We start from the raw sequence: 23,620 nt of genomic DNA on the forward strand, positions 1-23,620 counted from the left end.
ATTTCGTAGAGACAAGCTCATGGCGAGGGGTTCAATTTATGTGGGAAGACTGCTCCAGTTCGGAGTGTGAGATGGAAGCCAAGCAGGCGGACCACGCTTGCGGCCGGTCTCAGCAGAGCGGCGGCGACAAACGAGCCAGACGCCTCTCATGTGACAGGGTTGATCTCGACAGTACTCTGGCAGCTGATGTGTCACGTTTTAGCCCGGTAAAAATCAAAGACAGGGCCACAAATGCAAAAAACAAGCTGTGGGTGGAGGCGCTCAGAATGGGTTGAGGGGGAATTTAAAATAATGCTGAACTACGGCCTGTCTAAGATGACTTTTCCATCATCGTAGGAGTGAAATCACTGCACGGATAACACAAAATAAGAGCCCGTCGGTATTGGAGAGTCCTGTCATTTTCTATCAACTGCATTCCAACCCACTCAGCTGTGAGTGCCTGAATTCATTTGATACAGTTTCTGCTGAACACGATTGTCCTAATTTTGTTGTTAGAAAAAAAAGGTGTTATTTCCCAAGACGAGATGCCTGTGCGAAACCCAGATTATCATATAAATCAGACCCTCATCCGCACTCCTTAACATTTTAATATAAATACAGTTGATGTTTCTCTGTGACAGAAATCATTTTCTTTTTTAATAATCATCCTTCTCTTGTTGACAATGCTGCTGAGCAGAAGTTATTGCAGCCTCCATGAATACTGTGGCGTTTTAATTCAGTAATATACGAGTTAAATGTTAGAAAACGACACACAATGGAAATGTTCTGCTAATTTCCAAACTTCATCCTCACCACCTTGTAGAAGTACATAATCATACGGCTTGTCAAGATGGGTTCACTGATGATTGGAATTCTAGGAAAATAATATGGTTGTTCTATATTGGATTTGATCAAAAAGTCAATACCAAGAAAACAATATTTTCACAGCTGAGTTGACACACGCTGAAGAAGAAGTCAGAAGCTTTCATTTCAAACTGGCCTCTGAGCTTGTGGTTAAGAGAGTCAATATTTCGCTCCCACATCACATGACTCTTCTGGAATGCAGTCAGTTTTTCTTTGCATGACATGATGGAGGTCTGAGAGGTGATTTCTGCTGATGAGTGCTGCAGATTGGCGGCTACAAAAAGTGGATCAAATTATCGGATCAAAGAAAGCTGATTTTCTCATCTTGCTTTTATGTAGCTGCAGCAAACATGCAGATGTTTTACATCTTTTTGCAGAAAATAGAAAAGTTGTCCTCCACCACAAAGCCAAATTCCTCCAGGGGAAAACAATAGCCTTCATATCTTCAAACATATGCAAGTGTGCAAGCTTTGCTGAAATGTTTTCTGCTGTGCTGCACTGTGCATAGGGATGCACTTTGCATATCTATTACTCGCTTTCTCTGTGAACAACCAACCTTGTGCAACTCGTTTAAAATCTGCTTTATTTTTCTTTTGAAATCAATATTCAGCTCGTTGCCATTGTTAGTCTGCCAACAACAGCTTGCCTTCAGGCACCTAAATCGTCAGGCTTTTGTATGAGGAAGACCTTCACTAATGCTTGCGTTACTTAGCTTACATAAGAAACAATAGGAAACTACTTGAATCCATGTTTATTTTCATGTCTTTTTGATGGTTAACCTTTTGACCTCTTGGCAAGTTTTTATGGGGCAGTTAGGATTGGTCTTGGGGTGACCAAACAAACCCCTTATCCTTCCGCAATTATCACTGGAATGATAAAAAAAAATACTGTTTTTCTTACCTGTCAGGCGTCAGCATAAACCAATAGTTGATGGCAGCAGCACATACAAAGAAATGAGAGGAGACAACAAAGGAACAAGTTAGCATTCTGGGACACTTGTTTTCACTTTTTAACTCATTCAGTGATCATTGGATTTTTTGCACACAAGGTGACCTCCATTGTTAATCTTCTACATGTGAGCTATAAAACAGTCAGAAGCAGCAGTGTGTCAGTGAGCGAAACAGATGTTGTGAGGTGATGTTACTGTGACGGATCTGGTTTCCACGGAAACTCATAAAAAAACGGGAGCTTATTGCAGAAAGGTGAGATGTGTCGTTTGTAATTGCAGGAGGTGCTGCCTCTTGTAAAATGAATGAAGCATTAAGTTTGAAGCTGAAAATGTGAACATTTAATTCTAAACAGATTTAGATTCCTGACGGATACATTTTGCTAACAGTGCAACATGAGAATCCAAGCAGGGCTGAGAAAGACGATGCGTCTTTTACAATTTTATGTGAACAATGCAGAGAAATGACAGTTGAGAACTGCAGCAAGGACCTGCCAAAAGTGTTGCAGAATTACATGCAGAGCTGCATATTGAGTTTTCTTTTCACTTGTGTAAAAGTCCATATGTTTGCCCATGCATGAGTGCTTTTTCTGTCTCCGGCTCTCTGTGTTTGCTAATGCGTGCAGCTGAGAAAGACAAGTCAGAGACGAACAGGAAAAATGCATTAAAATCACTGTAGACAGAAAATTGCGATCTGCACAGGGATCTTGGTGTAAGCCCGGACACGGCTGAGGGCGAGGGGCAACTCAACTCGCTCGACATGAAACAGAGAAATCTCAAGAGCCTATTCAAAAGGATTTCAAGATATTCCTTACAGACCCTTTTCTTCCCTGACACCAATTCCTAAACTTGCTACCAACTACCTTATTAATGCAGGAGCCATATCCTGCAGTCTTCTCTCAGCTTCTGTCTCCTTGCTTTTGGCCACAGCCATTAGCCCTGGGGCCGCACTGAGGACTGCCCTTGGCCGTTGGCTCTTGCAGCCTCCTGCAGTACACAGTTTGTTTTTATGGCCATGCCTAAGGCATTACAGATCACAATCAATGCGGAAAACGTGACTTTTTAAATCAAAGACAGAGAAAGAAAACGCATACTAAAATCCTCCAAAAGAGTGAATTAAAAAAAGGAGACTGTTTTCCACATCTTTTTGTATCATAAACCTATTTGATGTTCACACGTGTGTTCCTGCTTCATCATAAATTGCTGTTGATTCAATTAAATCTGTGCAGGTGCTGAATAAAACATGAGGGGAATTATATCTTATTGAATTAAGAGTCCGTCTCCACACATCATGCACACCTTTTTCTAAACACATATTCCAAAAGGGGTGGACAGTTCTGAGGTGAACCATGACTTAGAAGTGTAACAGGGAACATTTCAGGTTAGTGGTGAAGAAAAGGTGAAATTCTTTCAATCGAGTGGGTTGTTTCATGCTGTGACATGCTGTTTTGTGCGCTGGTTTGGTAATGTGGCTGAAAGCATTCATTTTGTGTTAAAAAGTTTTACTTAAATCACTGGTTCCCAACTCCCGGGCTATGGGGCAATTGGTACCAGGCCATAGAGGAAAAAAAAAAAATCAATTTTATTTATAATGTGATTCTGAACGAAATTTTATTTTGGATCATATCCGGTTCATTCTTGACAGATATCAAGTTGCTTGATCACATATCAAAAAAGCTACCCGGTATTTTAGGAAAATTGAAACCCCCAAGCTACTAAAGTTGACAAAAGAAAAAGGCATTTGGAAAGTTTCTGTTGGTGGAAAGGAGCCAATGAGAAAAAACAAGAAGAGTCTTCAACTTCAAAATAAAAGAAAGCTGCATTTAACAAACAAAAACAGGAGTCTTGATTTCAAATATGGATTTATTCAAACAGTTGTTCTCACAGACCATAATAAGGTAAAATATTTAGCAACCGGCTGTCTAATGTTATGTGGATGCTGCTGTTAAAGTTGCGCAAACGGTGGATTCACGTTTATTATATTCAGGAATACCAGTTTTAGAGACAGTATTTTTTCTGATTTTTTTGCTTTAACTTTGACAGTTATGGGTTATGGGCATTTTTCACATTTGATTGGTTCCCACACGAAATCTAGTTTACAAATAAAGTTTAAAGCAGCTGCAGACATTTTACAGAGGCTGATAATATCTAAACGTTAAGGGAAACAGGAAGCTAAAAAAAAAAAAAGGGATGCTCACTTCAGTTTTGTACAAGTCCGTCTGTGAAAATATTGTCTGTCATTAGGTCAGGCACAACTGACTCAATTATCTCAATTATTTCATTTTTAAAACGGACATTGACATAGATATGGATCTTATGTTTTCATTACAAGAACGTTGCCTGAAACCCCAGGAAGCAGTGCAGGCTCTAATGCAGGTGTTATCAGAAAAGGCTGATACAGTGCAGCAGTGCACTGATATGCAAACCTGCACTGCAGTATGGCGATCATGCTACAATGAGACGTTTGGAATGAAGATATCCATCATTCATACCTGCATGACAGCCAGCATTTTTGATTTAGACTAATGTGTTTAGGCTTTGCAAGAGATTTTTTTTCTGTTTATTTCACTGAAACCTCGAAAGGAAATTACAGTTGCTATCCATCTAACTGTCATGCAGGTTCTGACACGTCTGTGTGGCTCCCCGAGTAAATCTGTAGAGGAAATAAACTCTGCTTATTATTTCTCGCAGGAAGTGCAGGTAACTGCTGGCAATTATTAAGAGCCAATATTTGCAATTTAAGCTAAGAACAATTAGTCTGACTCTTTTAGTTTGGTGAGAAGAATATAAAATTGGCTGAGGGAGGGAATGAGTCCCTTTGATAAAACTCCAGACAGGACAAACCTGTGGCCGCAATTTACGTTAAAAAAAGGCCTACAACTCTGCAGACTTTTTGACTCTTTGCAACACTAAATCCTCAGGTGTACCTGATGACATCTGGAGAATTTCAACATTTGAATATAATTAGACCCAACTGTGAGCCAGGCTGCACGCTGTTCGTGGTCAGAAATTTAAATTCAATGCAAATCAATTTAGCTTCTTCATGAAATCCCACGTTACAATCGAGGTCATCTTCACTGAAACAAAAAAGGCAAAAAAACAGCGAAATAATATTATTATTACTATCATTTATATTAAAGTCATTCCATAAAATTATTATATTCCAGTTCAGTGCAGATCATCACATAACACTGATTTAAACTAAATCATAAAACTGTTCAAAAAATCAAATCAAAGGGTTTGTCTGTGTATTCCGCATACCAAGGAAGCAAAGGTGAACTCCCCCTAAAAGAGGCCAAATGTGTCCTACTTTTAAATTTCTACAACCCCCCAGCACTATTTAAAAACTGTACACGGTTTCTTGATTGTGATTGGCTAAATTATTTTACAAGCCAGTGTAAACCTATGGCAACACTGTTTCAGGACCCTCTTTCTAGCCCGTTTCTAAAATATTGAGTGTAAAAAAAATGAACAGATATGTTTCTCTGATCAGAACCTCAGAGGTTTGTATTTCTGAATAATTTTTTTTTGTTATTTTCTAGATCAGGGGTGTCAAACTCATTTTGGTTCGGGGGCCACATTCAACCCGTCTGATCTCAAGTGGGCTGGACCAGTAGCGTAAAGGCAAAATAAAGCTTTATTCTTGTTTCTTTACCCAATTGGAAAACATGCCTCAACTAACATGGTAGCCTAATCATTTCTAATTACACATTTATTCACAGAGGCCAATGGATCTTAAATAAAATTAATTTCACTTTAAAAAATATTGGTTTATTCAATTTTATACAGCCTGAATATTCAGAATATTCTGAATATCAGAAATTCTCCTCTGAGTTTAGGGCGAGACTGTTGACAGGGAGTAAGCCCACCCCTATTTCCCATCATCTCTTTGTATATACACTCTCCCGCAAGCTTACAGCCCCTCAAACCCTCAACCTAACGTTATTGGTGCAACAAATTTGGCGAGCAACATCTGAGCTATCCAGCCATATAGTTTCGAGTCTGATACCAACTCGGACGAGGAAAACAAAGACGTACATGGATCTATTTGTCTGCAAGTGGATGCATCAGAATGGAGATAAGCAGGGAGCTTGTGGCCTGCTGATCGTAGTTTGTACATAACAACTTCAAGCTTTTTTCTTCTTCTCCTGATACACCATGATTTGCACAGAATTACTTAGAAATGAAATTTTTGTCTAAATTTTCCTTATATATGCCCTCTGTCACAAGAAAAATTATGTTAAAAATACCAAAACCTGGAATTCCATTGGAGTGGGTTTTTAAATCCCGGATCTGACAGTTTACACAGGCATTTCCAACGTGTATCTTTTCACCAAGCAGTAATCTGTTTAAACTTTTCGGTTCACAAATAAGCATGAGTCATATTTCTTTGGAGTACGATAATGACTTTCAGTTGAGTGATTTTTTTCTTTTTTTTTTGTTGTCATCCAACTGTAACTATAGGAAAACCGTTAAACTACAAAGAGCAGAAGTGCAGCTCATTATGTGACTGTTGCTATGCTTCAGATCAGTCAGCAAAAATAATTAGGTGTAATATTGCCCAGAGTTGTATGTTGCGAGAGACTGGAGCTGTGCAGTTGGTATCGATTGCGCTCACATTGTGTGGGGAAATGTAATAAACATAATTATGCTTTTTGCTTCTTTTTGATTTGAAGGCACACAGTGCGACTGAACGTGTCGCCTGCGCACACTCAACCAGAACGCATTGCCAATTACCACAAATCATAGTCAGCTGGTTTTCTATCTTCTTTATTAGGATTCAAAAGTTTTCCTCGCTTTGCATCGTTCAGCACGACCCTTTCCAAACTTCCCTCTGATGTTAAGCTCATTAGAATATAAATTGATTTACGATTACTACCTGCTACTTTGAATCTGGACCAACATATGATTTGGCCAGAGCCACATTTTTAAAGTAGTTTAGTTTGTCATCCGCATGTATGTATCTGTAGTACATTAATGCCATATATTCATCTTTACCCCCAATAAAAGTCCTTAGCAGAAATGAATCATTTTTTAGTTGAATTTAGTTTATTTTAAAGGGCCACTCCACAACCAAGGTTGTCTCACAGTGCTACACAAAAAACAAAAAAACAACTATATTTGATTTGTCTGTGCTAAAAATGAAATTTTGAAATTCTATCCTCAATTAGGTTTCTGAATACAAGCTGCCTGCTGAACCACTGTGGCCTAAGGGGCACTCTGGCTGGCAGAGCATTATGTGGTGGAGAGTTACACAGCTCATGTGAAAGGGCTGCACATTTATCATTTAGAGCGGAGCAGAAATCGAGTTAGATAACAAAAGGTTGTGCAGATGATACGCTTTCCTCAGTGCAAAATATCTCTGACGTCTCACCTGTCAAACCAGACTTTGTGGTGGCAAATCAAAAGATGTTCAATCTCCTGCTTCTGATAAAAAAAGATTTGAGGTGAGACACTGATTGGATGGTTGGGTGTTCTAACACACACTCTGCTTTTAATGAGGAAATAAGGGTGAACATCTCTTTAGTGCTTACACCAACCACTTGTATTTAAGATACACAAAAAATGGGGACACATCCAGAATAAACCTTTCGGTTCTCATCAGCTTCAGTGGATTCCCAAAAAAGACCCAATTGTCATGAACTAGAAGCTTAATGATAAGATTTTCCAAAAAGGTTATACAGAATAATAAGAACTCTGGATGGATGAGTGTTTAGAGCAAGGCCACTTTAGTTCAGGCACCAGCTGAGAACTAGACACCTTCTATTTTTTTTTAACTTTTTAACACCAAAGCCTTAGCTCCAGTGTTTACATTATTTCCACTATCATAATTCTTTAACCATTTATGCAATTACCGCAATTCCACCAGAGAAAAGCAAAATGGAGAAAAGAATCCTGGCACTGATATTCAACATTTTACTGTAATGAAATGCTTATTAGCTGGTTCACGCTGATCGTATAAACGATCAAAGAGTTACGACAGGTCAAAGAATTGGTCTTATTTAGTTGTCGCCTGCGACTTCTCCGGTGTTAAAGGGATAAAGATACTATCAATTCAAAAACAATGATAAATTGTTAATATGATTAATATATATATATATATATATATATATATATATATATATATATATATATATATATATATATATATAAGGAACACTTCAGATCATATTTTACTAGCAAAAAACATCCCAGAGGCCATCTGGCAACAAAATATTTTTAGACTCCTTTAAACAAAGCTTATGTCCACCTCTCTACTTAACTCTGTAAAGAGAAAAACAAAGTGCGATTTGAAGGGTTAAACTCAGTTTAAAAAGTAGAAAAAAAGGTCAGGATGAAATTATTTTTTTTTTTGTTTTTGTCCAAACATGGGACCTTTCACTAAGAAATGCAACGATAAAGTCAGGTATCAAAAGAAAATACTCTCAATGCGGTGAAAGGAGGTCATTTGTATCAAAAAAGTATTTTGTATCCAGTCTCATTTTAGGTAAACAAAATGAAAACATTGTAAAAGATTTTATAAAACAAATATTTAGGATTATTTATTATTTTTGACAGGATATAAAGTAGAAAAAGGAAGAAATAGACTTTAAAATAAAATTGAAAATAAATCAAACAAGCTGAAACCTGAAGGTGTCTTTTTTTTCTTTTACTGGCGTTTCAGTTTCCCGGTAAGAAAACTTTTCATTTGGCAATGAAAGAGAAGTATAATGGAATGTGAGGGCGCTTTGTGTTTTTAAGGCCTTCATTCAGTCTTCCTGCCGATATTGAGGTTCACAGCTATACTGAGGTGATGTTTAGGTTAATTCTTAAAGCTTCTGTTTCTCCATGGAAACACATCTGAGTCAATCATGAATCTGTTGATCAGTGAAAATCCAGTCCAGAAGAAGTTAGAGAAAATGACCAAAGGTACAAAAAGTGCAAAAAGCCTGCAGGTTGAAGTAATTTTGCCTTACATGTGAGCTCAGACTATTAGAAATATCCAATTTATCTTGAAAATAATGGTGGAGCTCATTAAATATAGGCAAAAAATAAATAAATAGGCAAGACCATAATTTCAGTTATTTGAAGGACAAAGACAGGCATGTCCAAAGTCCGTCCCGTGGCCAAATGCAGCCTGCATTCAAATTTCTACTGGCGCACAGGTTCCTGTAATACAATTAATAATATGAGGGCCCCCAGCACTTTATAAGAAGTGTGTGTACAATTTCCTGACTGTGATTGGCTACATTTTGTTGTAAGATATATAAGCTACTTAGTCAGGAGAGGCAGAACATTTATTTTTGTAATATGAGCTAGTTAAGAGCCTTTACAAAAATAAATGATCTGCACATTTTGGTGGAGCTTCTGCTTTTGAGAAACCATGCAACAGTGTATGATGTGAACAATCTTGTTGGTAAATTATTTTACTTTTAAATTTGACGGTATCTAAGCTGTATCAGGTTAATATGAATAACTTCAGAACATATATAGATTATTATTGTATTTCTACAAAAATATTTCTGGTGTTTAAACCGTATACCGATAAATTCAAAATCGAAATGCATTGTATACAAAAAAAAAAAAAAATGCAATTGATCCAAGCTCTGGTGAATCAAATCAAATCGATTCTGGAAACCTTTGGTGATAACCAGCCATAGTGAATAATAGGTCAAATTTAATATGAACCCAAAATTATTGCTGGTAAATAGTTCATGTCCATTTAATGTTATTATAAGGGTACAAATGGTAAAGGGAGTATACTTGTATAGCGCTTTTCTATTTTCCTCGAAGGCCCAAAGTGCTTTTCACACACAAATCCCATCCACCCGATCACAAACACACACATTCACACACTTCACTGACAAAGGCTGCCAACCTATAATCACCAGAGGGAAGATGGGTTTCAGAGCTTTCCCCTAGGACACTTCGACACACGGGCGGGAAAGGTGGGAATCGAACCTTCAGTCTTTGATCAGAGGTTGACCGCCCGACCGCTGTACGGCCGTCCCGCTGATGCATGTGAACCAAATGCAGGCTGATTTGTTGGGCCCTCACACATTTTCACCTCACCAAATATCTCAAACGTTTGGACACCCCTGGACTAAGATATTTTGTGTTTTATAATGTTCAGAGTTTCCTGCTATCTTTTCTATCTAGTAAGAAAGCAACTTCACTACAACACCTAAAAATAACTGTTCCTATTTTGCTTCATGGAAAAAAGCTGGAGTATTTTATTAGTTTTCTTCTCTGAAAACCAAGTTTTCATAAAGGCACGGCTGAGCGGTTACATTCAGACAAAGAAACACACTCTTCTGAGGGAAATTAATTCTTTTGAAAAATGACAACAGAGAGTCGAGTAGCCACACCAAATCCACTTTTCCACTTATTCATCGTTCCTGAGAATTATCAGGAGCTGTTCTTCGGTGCTTTAGCTTTGGCCTAAAAAGATGAGAATGACGTCTTCTGAGCCTTCAGTTAAACTGAAAATTCCTCCTCCCCTTGCATTAGCAGCAAACATGTGACACAGGCAGCTCCATGCAAGGCCCACAAAGCAGATCACTTTATATTAAAACCTGATTGATTTCAATATCCTGCCACACAAAAAGCCTGACATTTATATGGAATTCAAAAGTAGGACTTTAATCAATTCACATACCCGCTCTGCTTAATATTACAGCCAGGATCTTTAACACACTGCATTTAATCAAGCATGACTCATTGGAAACGTGGAATAGATGTTTGGTTCAAATATACATTCTTACGGAGAACAATAAATCTGACTAATGGTCCTTAATACAACTGCCAGGCTTGGTATGTGGCCGTTAGAAAGTGATTTTAATATGGATGGAGCTTATGGCAGTAAACCAACATTTGATGGTGGCTCCGGTCCGATGCAATTACAGAGGAAAATAATGCTAACGTAAGTTCAAATGCATTCACTGCTCACATTTCTAAATGTACTGTGTATGCATATTAATCAATTTAATTTTTGGATAGTAGCTTTTCAAAAAATCTTTTGGGACTATTATGTGTTTTTTAGGTGAAAAGATAGATCTTACACACATTGAATGGAAAATGCAAAAAACAAATTTGGTTTATTGTTATGTTTTTGAAGTTTCCAGGAATTATTTAAAAACAGATAAGAAATGAATCCTGATTTTTTTTATGGAAAAAAGGCTTACGACATGCAGCAGCATTTATGCAAATTACAATTCATGTAATGAATTATTATTATTATTATTATTATGGTGGAAGTTGTCTATGCAGCCTTCTGCTAGCTTGGTTTGTCAGGGGTACAAACCCCAGTAAATAATTTTGTCTTTGGGCAATACTCTTAGCCCACATTTCCCTCAACTGTGGGAAATCTGTAAGTTGATTTGAATAGAATTGTCCAAATGACTCAATATAAACATCAACTCACTGAAATGTTCAGCAACTGGATGTAAATGTGTTTAACTAGACGTCCTATGAAGTTGCACTTTATTGTAGTTTCTGAGGTATGGAAAAACAATGTTGATCTGTGATTGGTTCACTTCACCTTCATTTGGAGTAATCTAGTAATGATAGTTAAAAAAATGTGACCAATATTTTGTAAGTTCCAATTCATCCACTTCTGCAGGATAATTAATGGAAAATACTTTTATTATAAAAGGAAAAAAAGAAAGTCTAAGAAAGATTGACATTTTTGTTTCACTAAAGGAAACTATTTTCACATTAACTTGGGAAAAAAAACTATTTTAACAACAACATTAAACTTTAAAGGATAATTTTAACTTAAAAGTTAGTTTTTAAAGTAAGTTATACTTTTTTTTAATTGGTTGCATGTTAAGCAGTTTACAAAACTGAAGAAAATCAATGTAATGATGCTATTATGCACTGAAAATATCAGGTGGATGTTTTACACTATTGCATGGAGTAAAAGTTCTTTATCTGTTCCTTCCTACCCGCCAGTATTTATGCCTTGCTGGCGCCAACAATGAAGAAAAGCTCAAGCTGTGGTCTGGAGTGCTTTGCAGCTGCAAAGAAGACCTTCACACATCCAAGGTTGGCACATATTTTAAATAGCAATCCCACAACTCTTTTAGTAAACAGAAGTGACACAGAAACCTTGAGATTCTACTGAGACACTGAATCTTTTTTATACTAACCTGCTGTCATCACTGCAGCTGTGTCGACTGGACTGGCCATACTGCTACATCACTGGTTTTAATTTCCAATAATTCAGAAAAGTCTGTTTCACAGAAGACTTATTAATTAAAAGCAAGTAAAAGACAAGTGAAAGATGTGATGAGGAATTGTTACGTTTGCAGAGGAGCAATGCTCATGGAGACTGCTTTTCAGCTGTCACTCATGAGACTGTCAGAATTTAGTCTTTAATAAATCATGCAGGAGACTTTGACGCATTTCGCAACAGGAGAAATAAGCATGAGAGACAGCAGTAACCACAGGAAGAAGTAGTCAGTCTTTTTTGAGTCTTCATTTTTTGGCTCTGCATGGAGCTGCTGCTGCCTATTTAGATTTTCAGAAAAAGGCCAAGGAAGTAGTCCTTGCTTGTTAAAATCATCAACAGGACTGTACCTGATGGAAGACAAAACTCTTATTATAAAGAATAAAAAGAAAGTCAGAGAAAGTTTGATCCTATTAAACCCCTAAATACGTTTTTTTTTTATTATTATTCTTTTTTTTTACGTGAAAATGCTGCATGGAACAAGAGTTTAAACTGTAAAACATTAAAAAAAATGCACCCAGCTGAGCTGCACTAAAGGCATAAGTGGGCAGAAGAGCAGGGTGGTTCAAGTGCAATAAACGAGCTGCATTAAGTAATCACTGCCAAACTGATCCAACAATACACACAAACGCATTCCATAAATGACCACAGAAAGTTCAGGACTGACTTTCACGACCAAATGGAGGGAATATTGAAAGTATCTGTGTATTCTATTTCTTCTCTTTTACTTTGAAAGCCCATCATAAAACAAACGCAGCCTCTGGCTGTGGCTCATAAACCTCTGCCTCAGTGACAGCAGCTCTTTTCACAGAAATGCCCAATCAAAGCAGCAATGGGTCAATGCGGCCTTGTTCCAGTGTGAGTTCAAAGTGTTATTTTAATGTGGCTGCAAATATCGGCTACAAAAGCTGTGGCGGCTTGTTGGCTTTACAGATACTCTGCACGCGAATAGTTTTGTTGATACAAACTTTATATGAATGACTTTGTATGCAGGACTCTTTTCAGTCCTTAAGCTGAGCAATGACTTCACGGCGTGCTGTTTTGCTGATGATAAAACAAATCTGCTGGCAGGCAATTTTCTGCAGCACTTGGAAATCCATCGCACTACTGACTAAATTCAAATCTCCTTTTTTGCACAACTTGCAGTTTAGAAAAGTATATGTTTTTGGTATATTTAAAGGTAAATATATATATATATATATATATATATATATATATATATATATATATATATATATATATATATATATATATATATATATATATATATATATACATATATATATACATATATATATATACATATATATATATATATATATATATATATATATATGTATATATATATATATGTATATATGTATAATTATATATAATTATTTTTCTAATTCTCAGTTTGCTTTAGACATGCCATACAGTATGCAAGTTCTCCCACTTAGAAATCGTGGAGGGCTCTGAAATTATTTATCGTGCGTCCACTGTGAGAGACATTTTCTAAAATAGATCTGGAAATCGCATTGCATGATTTTTTAAAATAATTTATTTGTATGCTACTGCTGCAAATAGGTATTAAAACACCTGAGAAAATCAATGTAAATAAATTGGTACAGTAGTGTTGTTTGAGATTACACGGGTAAAACATTTCCTGTAGTTTTTCAACAGGTTTGCCAACAGTGCAACAGGGATTTCGGCCCAATCCTCCACATAGATCTTCTCTAGATCAGACATGTTTCTGGGCTGTCACTCAGAAACAACTTAAAAAGTACAGATAATAATTATAATTCCTCTGTTAATTTACTGTTTTGCACATAAAATAATTAGAATTAATTAAATTACATCAAATTCTGGACTGTCTCGTATCACCGTAAAGTTAGTCAAATATTTTTTGCATTAATTTTTGGGCCATATATATATATATATATATATATATATATTAGGATTGGTATCATTGACTTGTGTCGGATGGAAAGATTCACACTCATGTAATACACATAACTAAACTATTTGCTAAATATTTGTTGGCACTTGTGGCAGCTGCAGTATAAAACTGAATTCATCTTGATGCCTCCAAACACTTCTTCAAATGACCTTTTATGAAAAAGTGGATATTTTTTTAAATCCTGGATGCAGAAATGAGAAACAATGCAGAAGCAGAGTTTGTGTAATTAGTTTTCTTTGACCCCAGAAACAGGAGGCTATTATCCTCCCAGCAGTTTGCCCCCACCCCCCACTGCCTCCTCTCAATTTACAAGGCAATCCCAAGCCAGTCCTCTAAACCTCGGCTCAGGAGAAAAAGCCTTCAGTCTCTAGTCACGCCAAAGTCTTCTGTATGGAATAATAAGCTTTTGATTAATTCTGCCCTTCAGTTTTTAAAGATACATTTATTAAGATCCAGAACTACTTTCTGTTTAAGTCTTAATTCCAGCACAGTAAAAAAAAAGGCTTTAGGTTCTTTTAGAACCCCTATGCATGTTTTTACTGACCTAATTAAATAACAATAAAATGGCAGCTCCAAGAACTCAGATAATAATACAGATACACACATCAAAGACGACAAATGAATATTTTCTCCTATTTCTCTGTATTTGTCCTGACAGCGTGCTCATCACATCCTCATAATGAAGTCATTCAGCTGTGTGCATCACCGTTTACAGAAGGCTTTCCAACAATACAGAAGCACTGTAATCACTGTATGTAAAGAACCTTTCATTAACACATTATAGATAGAGCACACAAAGGCAATGGGAGTGTAGATTCCTGTCAGTCTATTCAATGGCTGTTACAATAATGGATTACTAAATGAGAGGGGGTGGGCGGGGGTACCCCTGAGTCATTTGACATGCAAATTAAATAAAAACTAAAAGCCTTCGACTCTGAATTCGCAAGAGATCAAATCTGCAATTCCATGAAGTAATGGAACCAAAATGTGAACATACACTGCTATTAGTCTATAGATGATGTCATTATTGAATGTGATTTCCCATATGGTTCTCCCACTTGTAGCTCTCACTGAAGGAATAGAATCAGCCTCACTAATGAGGGTCAGACATGGGGAGACACGGCTGCTCGTGTGGCTGAATGTTTTCTAAGTCAAACTCAGTGAAAAGCTCCATTAAATAGACTTAGTTTTATGTCACAACTGCAAATACAGCAAACTGTTGTGCATGTTATTGTTGTGCAGGACATCACAACTTTAAGTATGGAGAAATTGCCTTATGAAACAGAATATAAGTGACTAATTTCCAAAGGATTTTAATTACAAAACATCTTTTGTTTGTTTTTTGTAAAGCAGTTTTATATTAATTTCAAGTACGAAATTTTAATTGAATATTAGATATGATATTTTAAACTCTTAAAGTCTTTTTTTTGTTTTTCTCTGTAGAATATCAAAAAAGAAACTTTTCAACTGAAGTAACTTGAACTAAATTAAGTACTTTTAATAATAATAATAATAATAATAATAATGTATTTTATTTAAAGCGCCTTTTCTTGCCACTTAAGGACACTGCAGATTACAGAAAATACAATAAATAAATAAAATCAACACAGTAAAAGCACAATAAAATCAGCCAACGGATGGATGGGAAAAAGAGAACATGAACAAAAAGAGACATCTACCACATTGTGCTATAAAAAAGATAATAAATAAAATATTTAAATGCTTCTCTGCTTCAGTAAAAACTAAAAAAATAAGTCATCCTTCTATTTAGAAATTATTTTATTATTATAGAGGAAATATTTGTCCATCCAAAGGAAAAAAACAAAACTCTGCTTAACAAGGCAGAAGATATAATAAAAAATCACCCAGACTTAACCTCTATCATTAGAATTATTCAAGATTTTGCTAAATGTTGGGTCGCAGTTAACAAAAAAACAAACATTTTGTATCTGTGAACCCGAACAAAGCAGAAGTGCAGCTCGTGTTAACACAAAAGTCCACGTAACCATAGAAACTCAGAGCGCTGGCAGAGGAGACATCCACAGACGAGAAGGTTATGAGCTTTTGTTTGCACAGCATATTAGGAATGAATGATTAATGGGTAAATATAGCACATATTTTTATTTATAATTTGGGGGTTTATTACAGTGAGGGACACCTATATTATGTTTTCTGTGTGTGTTGAATAATTGAGAAGCTCTGGTGCCGTCCCAAACTCATTTCATCTTCCATCTAAACAAGTTAGACAAACAGGAGGAGCATCAACGGAGCAGAGGAACAGAACGACTTGAGTAATCATTCAGTCCCGGTTGAACATGTTCATAATGTTTTTTGGGGCTTTTATGTGATTATATTTTGACCTTTATGTTTAAGCCTCTAATGGCTTCTTCTTGGTTTGCTTTTAAAAAATTCCAGAACATTTTTTTAATTTGAGATCTTTTTTGATACGAGTGTAGTGACATTTTCTCCTCCAATGTACGAAGACCTTTGTTTTAAATCCACATTGAATGTGGGTGTGGCTGTGTCTAGACCGGTTTCTGGGGGACAGCCACTTAAAACAGCTTTTTCCTCCTCTTCACTCAAGTCAAGACAGACATTTCACTGAATGTCATCACGCTGTTGCTGCCTTGTTGAACGCTTGTTTCAGTTTTCTGCATACGTGACATGCACTGAAGTGGGAGGGGACAGTACTTGACAGGAGTTTGAACATTTTAGATTTACAGGAAATATCATTCCCACAAAACCTTTGTTTTCAGTATCAACTTGGGGACGATAAATGTTAAATAAACATAAACGTGATTGTTGTAAATTATTCATTTTTGGGTGGCAATGGAGGTATCAAATTTTAATTCCAAAATAAATTTTGTTTGGGAGTAAAGTTTAATATGAGTAAATGCAAAATAAAAAAATGTATGCATTTGCACATAAAAAATTAGCTACAGCAGTTTTTTGACAAAAAAGGAAATAAATTTTCCATGTTTTTCTTTTCTTCTCATTTTAAACAGCGGGCTGTGTTCTGCATCTTGATTAGTTGTTGACCCTGTCAGTCAATCTCCTTCATGCCTTGCCTTCTATAGAAAATGTGTTGAGTTAGCAAAATTTATATAAAACTTAAATTGCAAGCATATCTTTTTTTTATGATCTAATACTGGACTTATTTTTCTACAAAGGTTTGAACTTTGAGCGTTTATGCAAAAGAGAGAAAAGTAAAGAAATGTTCGTGAATATCTGAGAAAAGTGTATATTGTGTGTTGTAAGGAGGTTTTCAGCCTTAAAACATCTGCCTGTCGCGGGTTATTTTTAGAATGTAACCCCGCAATAAATGAAGGACCACTATATTATTTTCTAAGTGATAAACCTGACTGTATTTCTTCAACTGTTGAAGAATAATGGAATTTGTTCAAGTCATTTAGGTCAAAAGTAATTGCTAGACAGTAAGTTTACCAAATTTTAAAGGTTTAAATTTAAAGAACGCAGAAATAGTTTTTGTTATTTCAGGTAAAAAGACTTATATGGTAAATTAGATTAAATAAAATGGTGAAAAATTAGAATTTAGCCACAAACTTTAACACTAAGATGCTGCAACTAATGAAAACTTTTTCAACACTTCTACCCAAACTCTGTGCCTTGGCTTCAGTTTTTATTATTATGATTTTAGGGTATTTTTTCATTTCTTGCTGCAACTTTGCTCACACTGACTTTGAGGTCTTACTGTGCAGCTTTCTCTCAGACATCACACACCTGCCAAGATAGCGTAAAGGACTCAAGGATAAAAGACAGCACCAGCTATCAGTAGTCACTGAAGCCTTGGTTCACCAGATAAAGTGACATCACCTGCAGCAACTTTTCCTGTATTCGTGTAAGGGCACCCTGGTGTATTTGGTTTATCTATTCAGCATGCAGCTGCTCAGGTCCATTTCATTTCCATAAAGGTAATTAAGGGAATGAAGCAGTATCACATTGCTGAAGTGTTCTGGCAGCTTGAATTTCTGTGTAGAAAAAAATCATAAACTATCAATCTACAGAGTCAAAGTTTTGAATTATGCCTGGGTGCCTTGTTAACTGATTGAGAAAATGATTTCCCCGCTAAATTAATTGAATGTTTTGCTTAATTAAATTGACACTGAAGTAGAAAGAACTTCTGCTATTTCGAGGCGCGTCTTTTCTAACACGGTGAAATTATCTGAAAGACAAAATCATTCTTGACAGTTAAACAAGTTACTGACAATTACCCTTAAATGCAATCAGTAAAGCATAATTGCAGCCAATAAATAAGACTCAAGCACTTTATAAGATCAGTTTAAAAAATTTGCATTTTGTCCTGCAGTTCATAGTTTTTTTAAGCAGATCTGCATGAAGTCTTTTAATGTTTTTTGCATATTTCCAGGCTCTGAGTCCTCCATCACGTACATGCAAATAAGAAGGGATATAATCTCAGGTTTCTTTTGTGAATTAATGGATTAATGGGCACCCTTGATGCATGTTCGCCTATAGGGGTCTTAATTTCATCTCCTTCCTGGCTGCTTTGACTTAAAGGTGCATGCGAGGGAAACTGATATTTGCTAACAAGCACTATTACTATGTGTTTCTTCAGACAATTATAAATAGTGAGACAGCACATGCGTTTTGCTGAATCCTCTTGATCAGGGTAATGAATTGTGTTCCACATATGGCGCATTGATAAATTTACTTCACGCCATTAATCAGCAGTGGAGGGAAATGAGCGAGTCTGTGGAATGTGCTGTGATTGACAAGCTAATTTACTGAGAGGAACAGCTCGTCTCTAGGTGAATATGCCGCTGCTTACATGAGTTTATCAAAGATGGCTACTTTCTTGCAGATTTGAATTGCAGGATTAGCTTTGGCAGGGTGAAATATTCGGCAGGATCATGTTAGAGTGTCACGGTGCAGGCTGCTTCATAGTCAGACTCTTTCCATTGACGCAAGTCAGTATCTGCTGCTGACCAGCTGCTCAGCTACAAACACGCCAACAAAGGAATTGTTTGGCTTGAAGGGGGATCAGTGCAGTTATGATTTCCTACATAAAAAACGATTGTTTTTTTTTGTGAGGATCTCACTCAGAGTCTTATCCGTCTTTAATACTGGAGATATGATGGCATTAGATATCAACCTTTCTCCCAGTCTCAAAATATCAAGCATGTATTGCATCCCCTTTGAGACATGTCTAAAGGCCAACTCGTCTTTTTTAATAGCATCTCATCTGGCTTTACACATTGAATTTTCTCACTTTGCATCTCAGTGCCAAGCAGCGCTTCTGCTTGAATAGTAGAATAATCCAATCATTGAAAAGCGCCTCAGACCAAAGACTTCTGACCTCTGCCGAGGATGGGATCTTGTCAGAGAGCATCTTATTTTAGAGAATGATGGGCTTTGTTTGGAGCTCCTCATTTCTTCCTCTGTACCACAATCTGTAAAACATTATTGAGATTTGAGAATTTGAGAATTTATTACTATTGAAGATCAATTTAAAAATAGAAACAATCAAAAGAAACCTGTTTTGAAACCCTGGAAGAATCAATTTGTTCTCTCAAAAAATCTTAATACAGCTGGATTCTGCTACAGAAAACAATGCGGCTTTGCAGGCTGCCAGCAAGCATATACTTAGAGTAGAACTGTTCCTTTTTTATATGTACAGTGATCCCTCGCTATAACACGGTTTACTTTTCACGGTTTCGCTACTTCACGGATTTGCATCGTGCATTGTGTTCTGCATTCTGATTGGCTAAAAAGTCACTCTGCTTCTTCTCTACCTGTGCGTCAATAACGTTGCAGTTTAATATGTACACGTACGTAGAACAGCTTGCCAAATTTATATTACGTACGTGCAAATTCTCTAGCACTATCGAGTTTCTCTAAAACCCATCGAAAAAAGAGCGACAACTAATGCCTATCACTATTCTTCTCCCGATCAAACACAGCTGCACCGCGGATTCAAAAGAAGAAAACACTGCAGAGCGGAGTCAGGATGCAGCGGCTCAGTCCGACGAGCAGTGAAATACACCTAAGTCACTATTTGTCTGACTGTACTTTGTATTTTTTTCATAATCATTTTACATTTTCTCCCGTTTAATCCAATAATTTGGGTCGCGGTGGGCGGGGCTAATCTCCGCGATTTGAAGCCTTCTGTTCACATTGATGAATAAAATTATTATTTGACAGTACAGTACAGAAGTTGTTTGTTGAAAAAAACGTTTCTAAAGTACTTTTATTTGTGAAACAAATGCTTGAGCCTGTAAAATGTTTTGTTCTTTCTTTTCAATGTATAATAGAGTATTTAATTGTATAATAATTGGAGGAAAAAAAAGGTTTCCACTTCACGGATTTTGCCTATCAAGGGCTCTTTTTGGAACGTAACCCCCGCGAAAAACAAGGGTTTACTGTACACAAAAACTGTATCATGTTGTATTCTTTGCATTTCAGGAGCACACAGCACAAACTAAAAAAATAAAAAATAAAAAATTGTAACAATAGAGGCAGCATATTTACGTCTGTGGAAATAATGTCAGGCCACTCAAAGAAAGGTCAAACATGCTTCATTTAAATAAACACAGGTGAGAATCTCACGATTCAACAAGTTATTTAGCACATTTCTCCCAGTACAGATACAATTCTACACTTCAATATTGATTAAAAAAAAAACAATTTATTAAGTGTGCAAAACTGGACAGACTGAGGTATTTTCCACTCAATCAGTTTTATGTTACACTACCAGTATGTTTTTCATGTTGTTTAAACAGCTGGGATGTAAAAGCTGGATGTGATAGCCAAATTTCAAAGGGCAAAATGAGGGATGGAATTAAGAAAACTATCACACAGCTAAAAAAATATTTATCTTCCTATAACAATCTACCCCTCTCCCAGACACCAACAGTGTCGTGTGTGGACAGTCAATATTCATAGTATTACCACTGTGGGAGACAGTCCTGTCTGCTCTAACTCATGATGACTTGAGGCTTTGAGTTGTAATCTTGAGAAACCCTAAGCCACGGGAAGAGGACTCTCTTGACAGACTAACCAACATCTGTCTTCTCCTTGCTCTTCTGCTGTCTTCCAAAGTATGCACTGAGGCCAATCAGACGTCCACATAAGAGGAATGAACCTCTTCTGTGCCAGCCACCAGACACAGAGCCCTCTCTTGAGGGCAAAGTCACAGTATTGCACTGAAAAAAAACATATCCACGTACATTCAAAGGCAAGAAAACTTTAATAGATTCCTTAGATGTTTTCCTTAAGTTACAAATGTTTTTTTCTCCAACGCACTTTAAAGTTTGACTCTATTTTTTAAGTCTTAAATCAATTAATGAACTAGCATATCCATTTTCTGATCAAACACACCAAAAATATCTTAGATAATTTAATAAACAGCAACATCACAAGAAACAACATTTTACTTTAGTGTTAAAAAGTACATGTTACTGTTTTTAGTGAGAAACAATCAGATGCACTCCAGAGCACCCTTAAAAAAAAGTAGTACTCTTTAGGTTTATCTTATTAAATAAACTTGAGTATAGCAAGTAAGTATAGCAAGTCTACTTTAGACCTTGTACGTGTAGTGTAGGAAGTATAATAACCAAATACTTCTTCAGAAAAAAATTGAATATTTTCTTAAGTTTTATATAAGTAGTATTTATAAAATAAACTTTAAGTGTACTACCTCACTTTTAGGATGGACTAAGTACTTGTAGTACACTTCAATATACTACTTTTTGCAAAGACTGTGTGATGTTCTTTTGTATATAGTAATGCATTTGGATGAACTTGTACCATTATAGTCAGACATCATGGTCAACAATCAGGTAAAGCTTTACACTTTTCTTGGGCTTGTTTTGGTTTCACACACTGCACTTTCAAGAGAAAACCAAAGACTAAATTGACAAAACTGTGAAAATAATCGTGCAGTTTTAGCAAATGTTCCTTTGGGGGTGACGACTATTAGGAGGAGGGGCGTCCAATGAGTTAAACTACCAGAGATGCTAACCATTGTCCAAGATACGTAAAGAGTGACGCCAGTTTTGTGCATATGTGGAGATGCAGCTATTGGCAGAGTTTAGACAAACTCACACTTGTTTACACAGAAAAAGTCAAATTCTGTGTTTATGGTTCTGTCACTTCTTATCTGATGGATTACTTGTTGAGAAATGTCGTCTTTTGAGTTTGAGTTCTAAATGGCTGTGGAGTTATTGATTTAAAATTGTTGTTTATGAGAGCCCAGCCGGAAAAAAATGAGAAAGAAAAGACATTCCAAATAATATTTTGAACTTTTTTTGTGTGGTGGAATGTTTTAAAGGTAATTTAAGAGAGTGGAGTGATCTTATCTCCATGATCTCTCATTTACCTCTAATGAATCACCTGTTGTTTTATCTTTTTTATTGTTAGTTTTGTACTCCATAGTCTCACTCAGTATTATTTTGTTTTTCTACGTTATTTTTCTTGTAATAGCACATATATAATACATTTTTAATCAATGTCTGTTTTTTTTTTTTTTTTTTTTAACTTGTCCTGTCCAACAGCTGGGCAGACAGATGAGAGCTGAGGGCCTCTTGTGTTGGACATATTTTACTTTAACAAGAGGGGTTATTAATCTTCAGACAAACCAAGGGTATGTCTGAATAAACCCCTTTTGTAATTGAGGCCAAACTTTATTAATTTCAATCATGTCTGAAAATCTTTGGTGTTGGACCGGACGGAAAAGGAAAGAGGGGAAGAAGAGAGAGGGACGTTAGAGAGAGGGGGGGTAGGGGGTGATAATAGGAGGGGAAGGGGGATAAGACCATGAAGCAGCATAAAGCAACAAGTTTACTGGTTGTTAATCATTATGGTAAGGTTCACATGTAGTAAAAAACAAAAAAACAAAAAACAAAAAAGGGGCGGAGCCTGTCCACACACACACTGAAATGTATTAAACACACCTGCTAGCTGCAAAAATGTCCACCTGTCGACATGTACACAAAGCAGATAGTGTTCACACGCATACTTATGCCTTAAAACCAACTAGTGTGAAATATTTCAGTCATTCAGTCATGCAAACTGTTAGTGCAAAGGTGAGCTAACACCAGTGCTCAGGTGAGTGTTTATGTTCTTCTAAAATGGGTGGTGGAACGTGAAATCAAAAGGAGGGAGAGTGCCCAGCCATCCCCACCCCAAGACCCCCACCGCAGCAGCAGCGGCAGCCGGAATCCCCCCAACGCCACACGGGAACCGGCAGGGAACAACCGCCGCCCGGGCGACCAAGCCCGCCACCCAGGCCAGGGCCAGCAGGGCCGCCGCAAGGCCCCCAGAGCCAGAGGCCAGGGAGGCACGGAGGGAAAGAGAGCGCCGCCCCAGCCCAACCAGGAGAGCAGCCCCCCCGCCGCGCCGGGAGAACCCAACGCAGGGCCCCACCGGAGAAGGACGCCCACAGCCCCAAACGAGCACCCCACCACCACCCAGGAGTTCCGGGCATCCCCCCGCCCCAACCCCAGATATGAGCCATGACCCCCCAAGGGAGACCCGCTCCGCACTCCAGGCAGCCATCCGCCCGGCCCACGGTTGGTCCAGGGAGGAGCGAGGCAGGGGCCCGCCGCCCCCGCCCAGGAGGGGGGAACCCCGGGGAAAAAAAGAGGGCCCACGAGGGGTGTTGTAAATATGGCCTGACCAGGCTCGGCCACAGTTGGAAATTTGG

General features: G+C 37.2%; 1 protein-coding gene across 4 annotated transcripts in view; it reads right to left on the reverse strand.

The window, feature by feature from the left end:
* chst8 (carbohydrate (N-acetylgalactosamine 4-0) sulfotransferase 8) overlaps window positions 1–23,620 on the reverse strand; it is a 263,837-nt gene that overhangs the window by 85,828 nt on the left and 154,389 nt on the right. The window contains exon 8 of one of the 4 annotated variants that reach the window (XM_078944644.1): window positions 19,274–19,367. The exons of 2 other annotated variants lie outside the window; for them this stretch is intronic. Coding sequence is in view for 1 of the 2 variants with exons in the window: in XM_078944643.1 (XP_078800769.1) it covers window positions 19,187–19,193 (7 nt within the window). In the remaining variant the exon portion in view is untranslated. Of the gene's footprint in view, window positions 1–19,186; window positions 19,244–19,273; window positions 19,368–23,620 lie in introns of those variants that run through there. One more of the 4 variants, XM_078944643.1, reaches the window with a different exon arrangement.

The sequence above is a fragment of the Oryzias latipes genome, chromosome 3, assembly GCF_053564925.1.
Source record: "Oryzias latipes strain Hd-rR chromosome 3, Olatipes_Hd-rR_3.1".
Lineage (NCBI taxonomy): Eukaryota > Metazoa > Chordata > Actinopteri > Beloniformes > Adrianichthyidae > Oryzias > Oryzias latipes.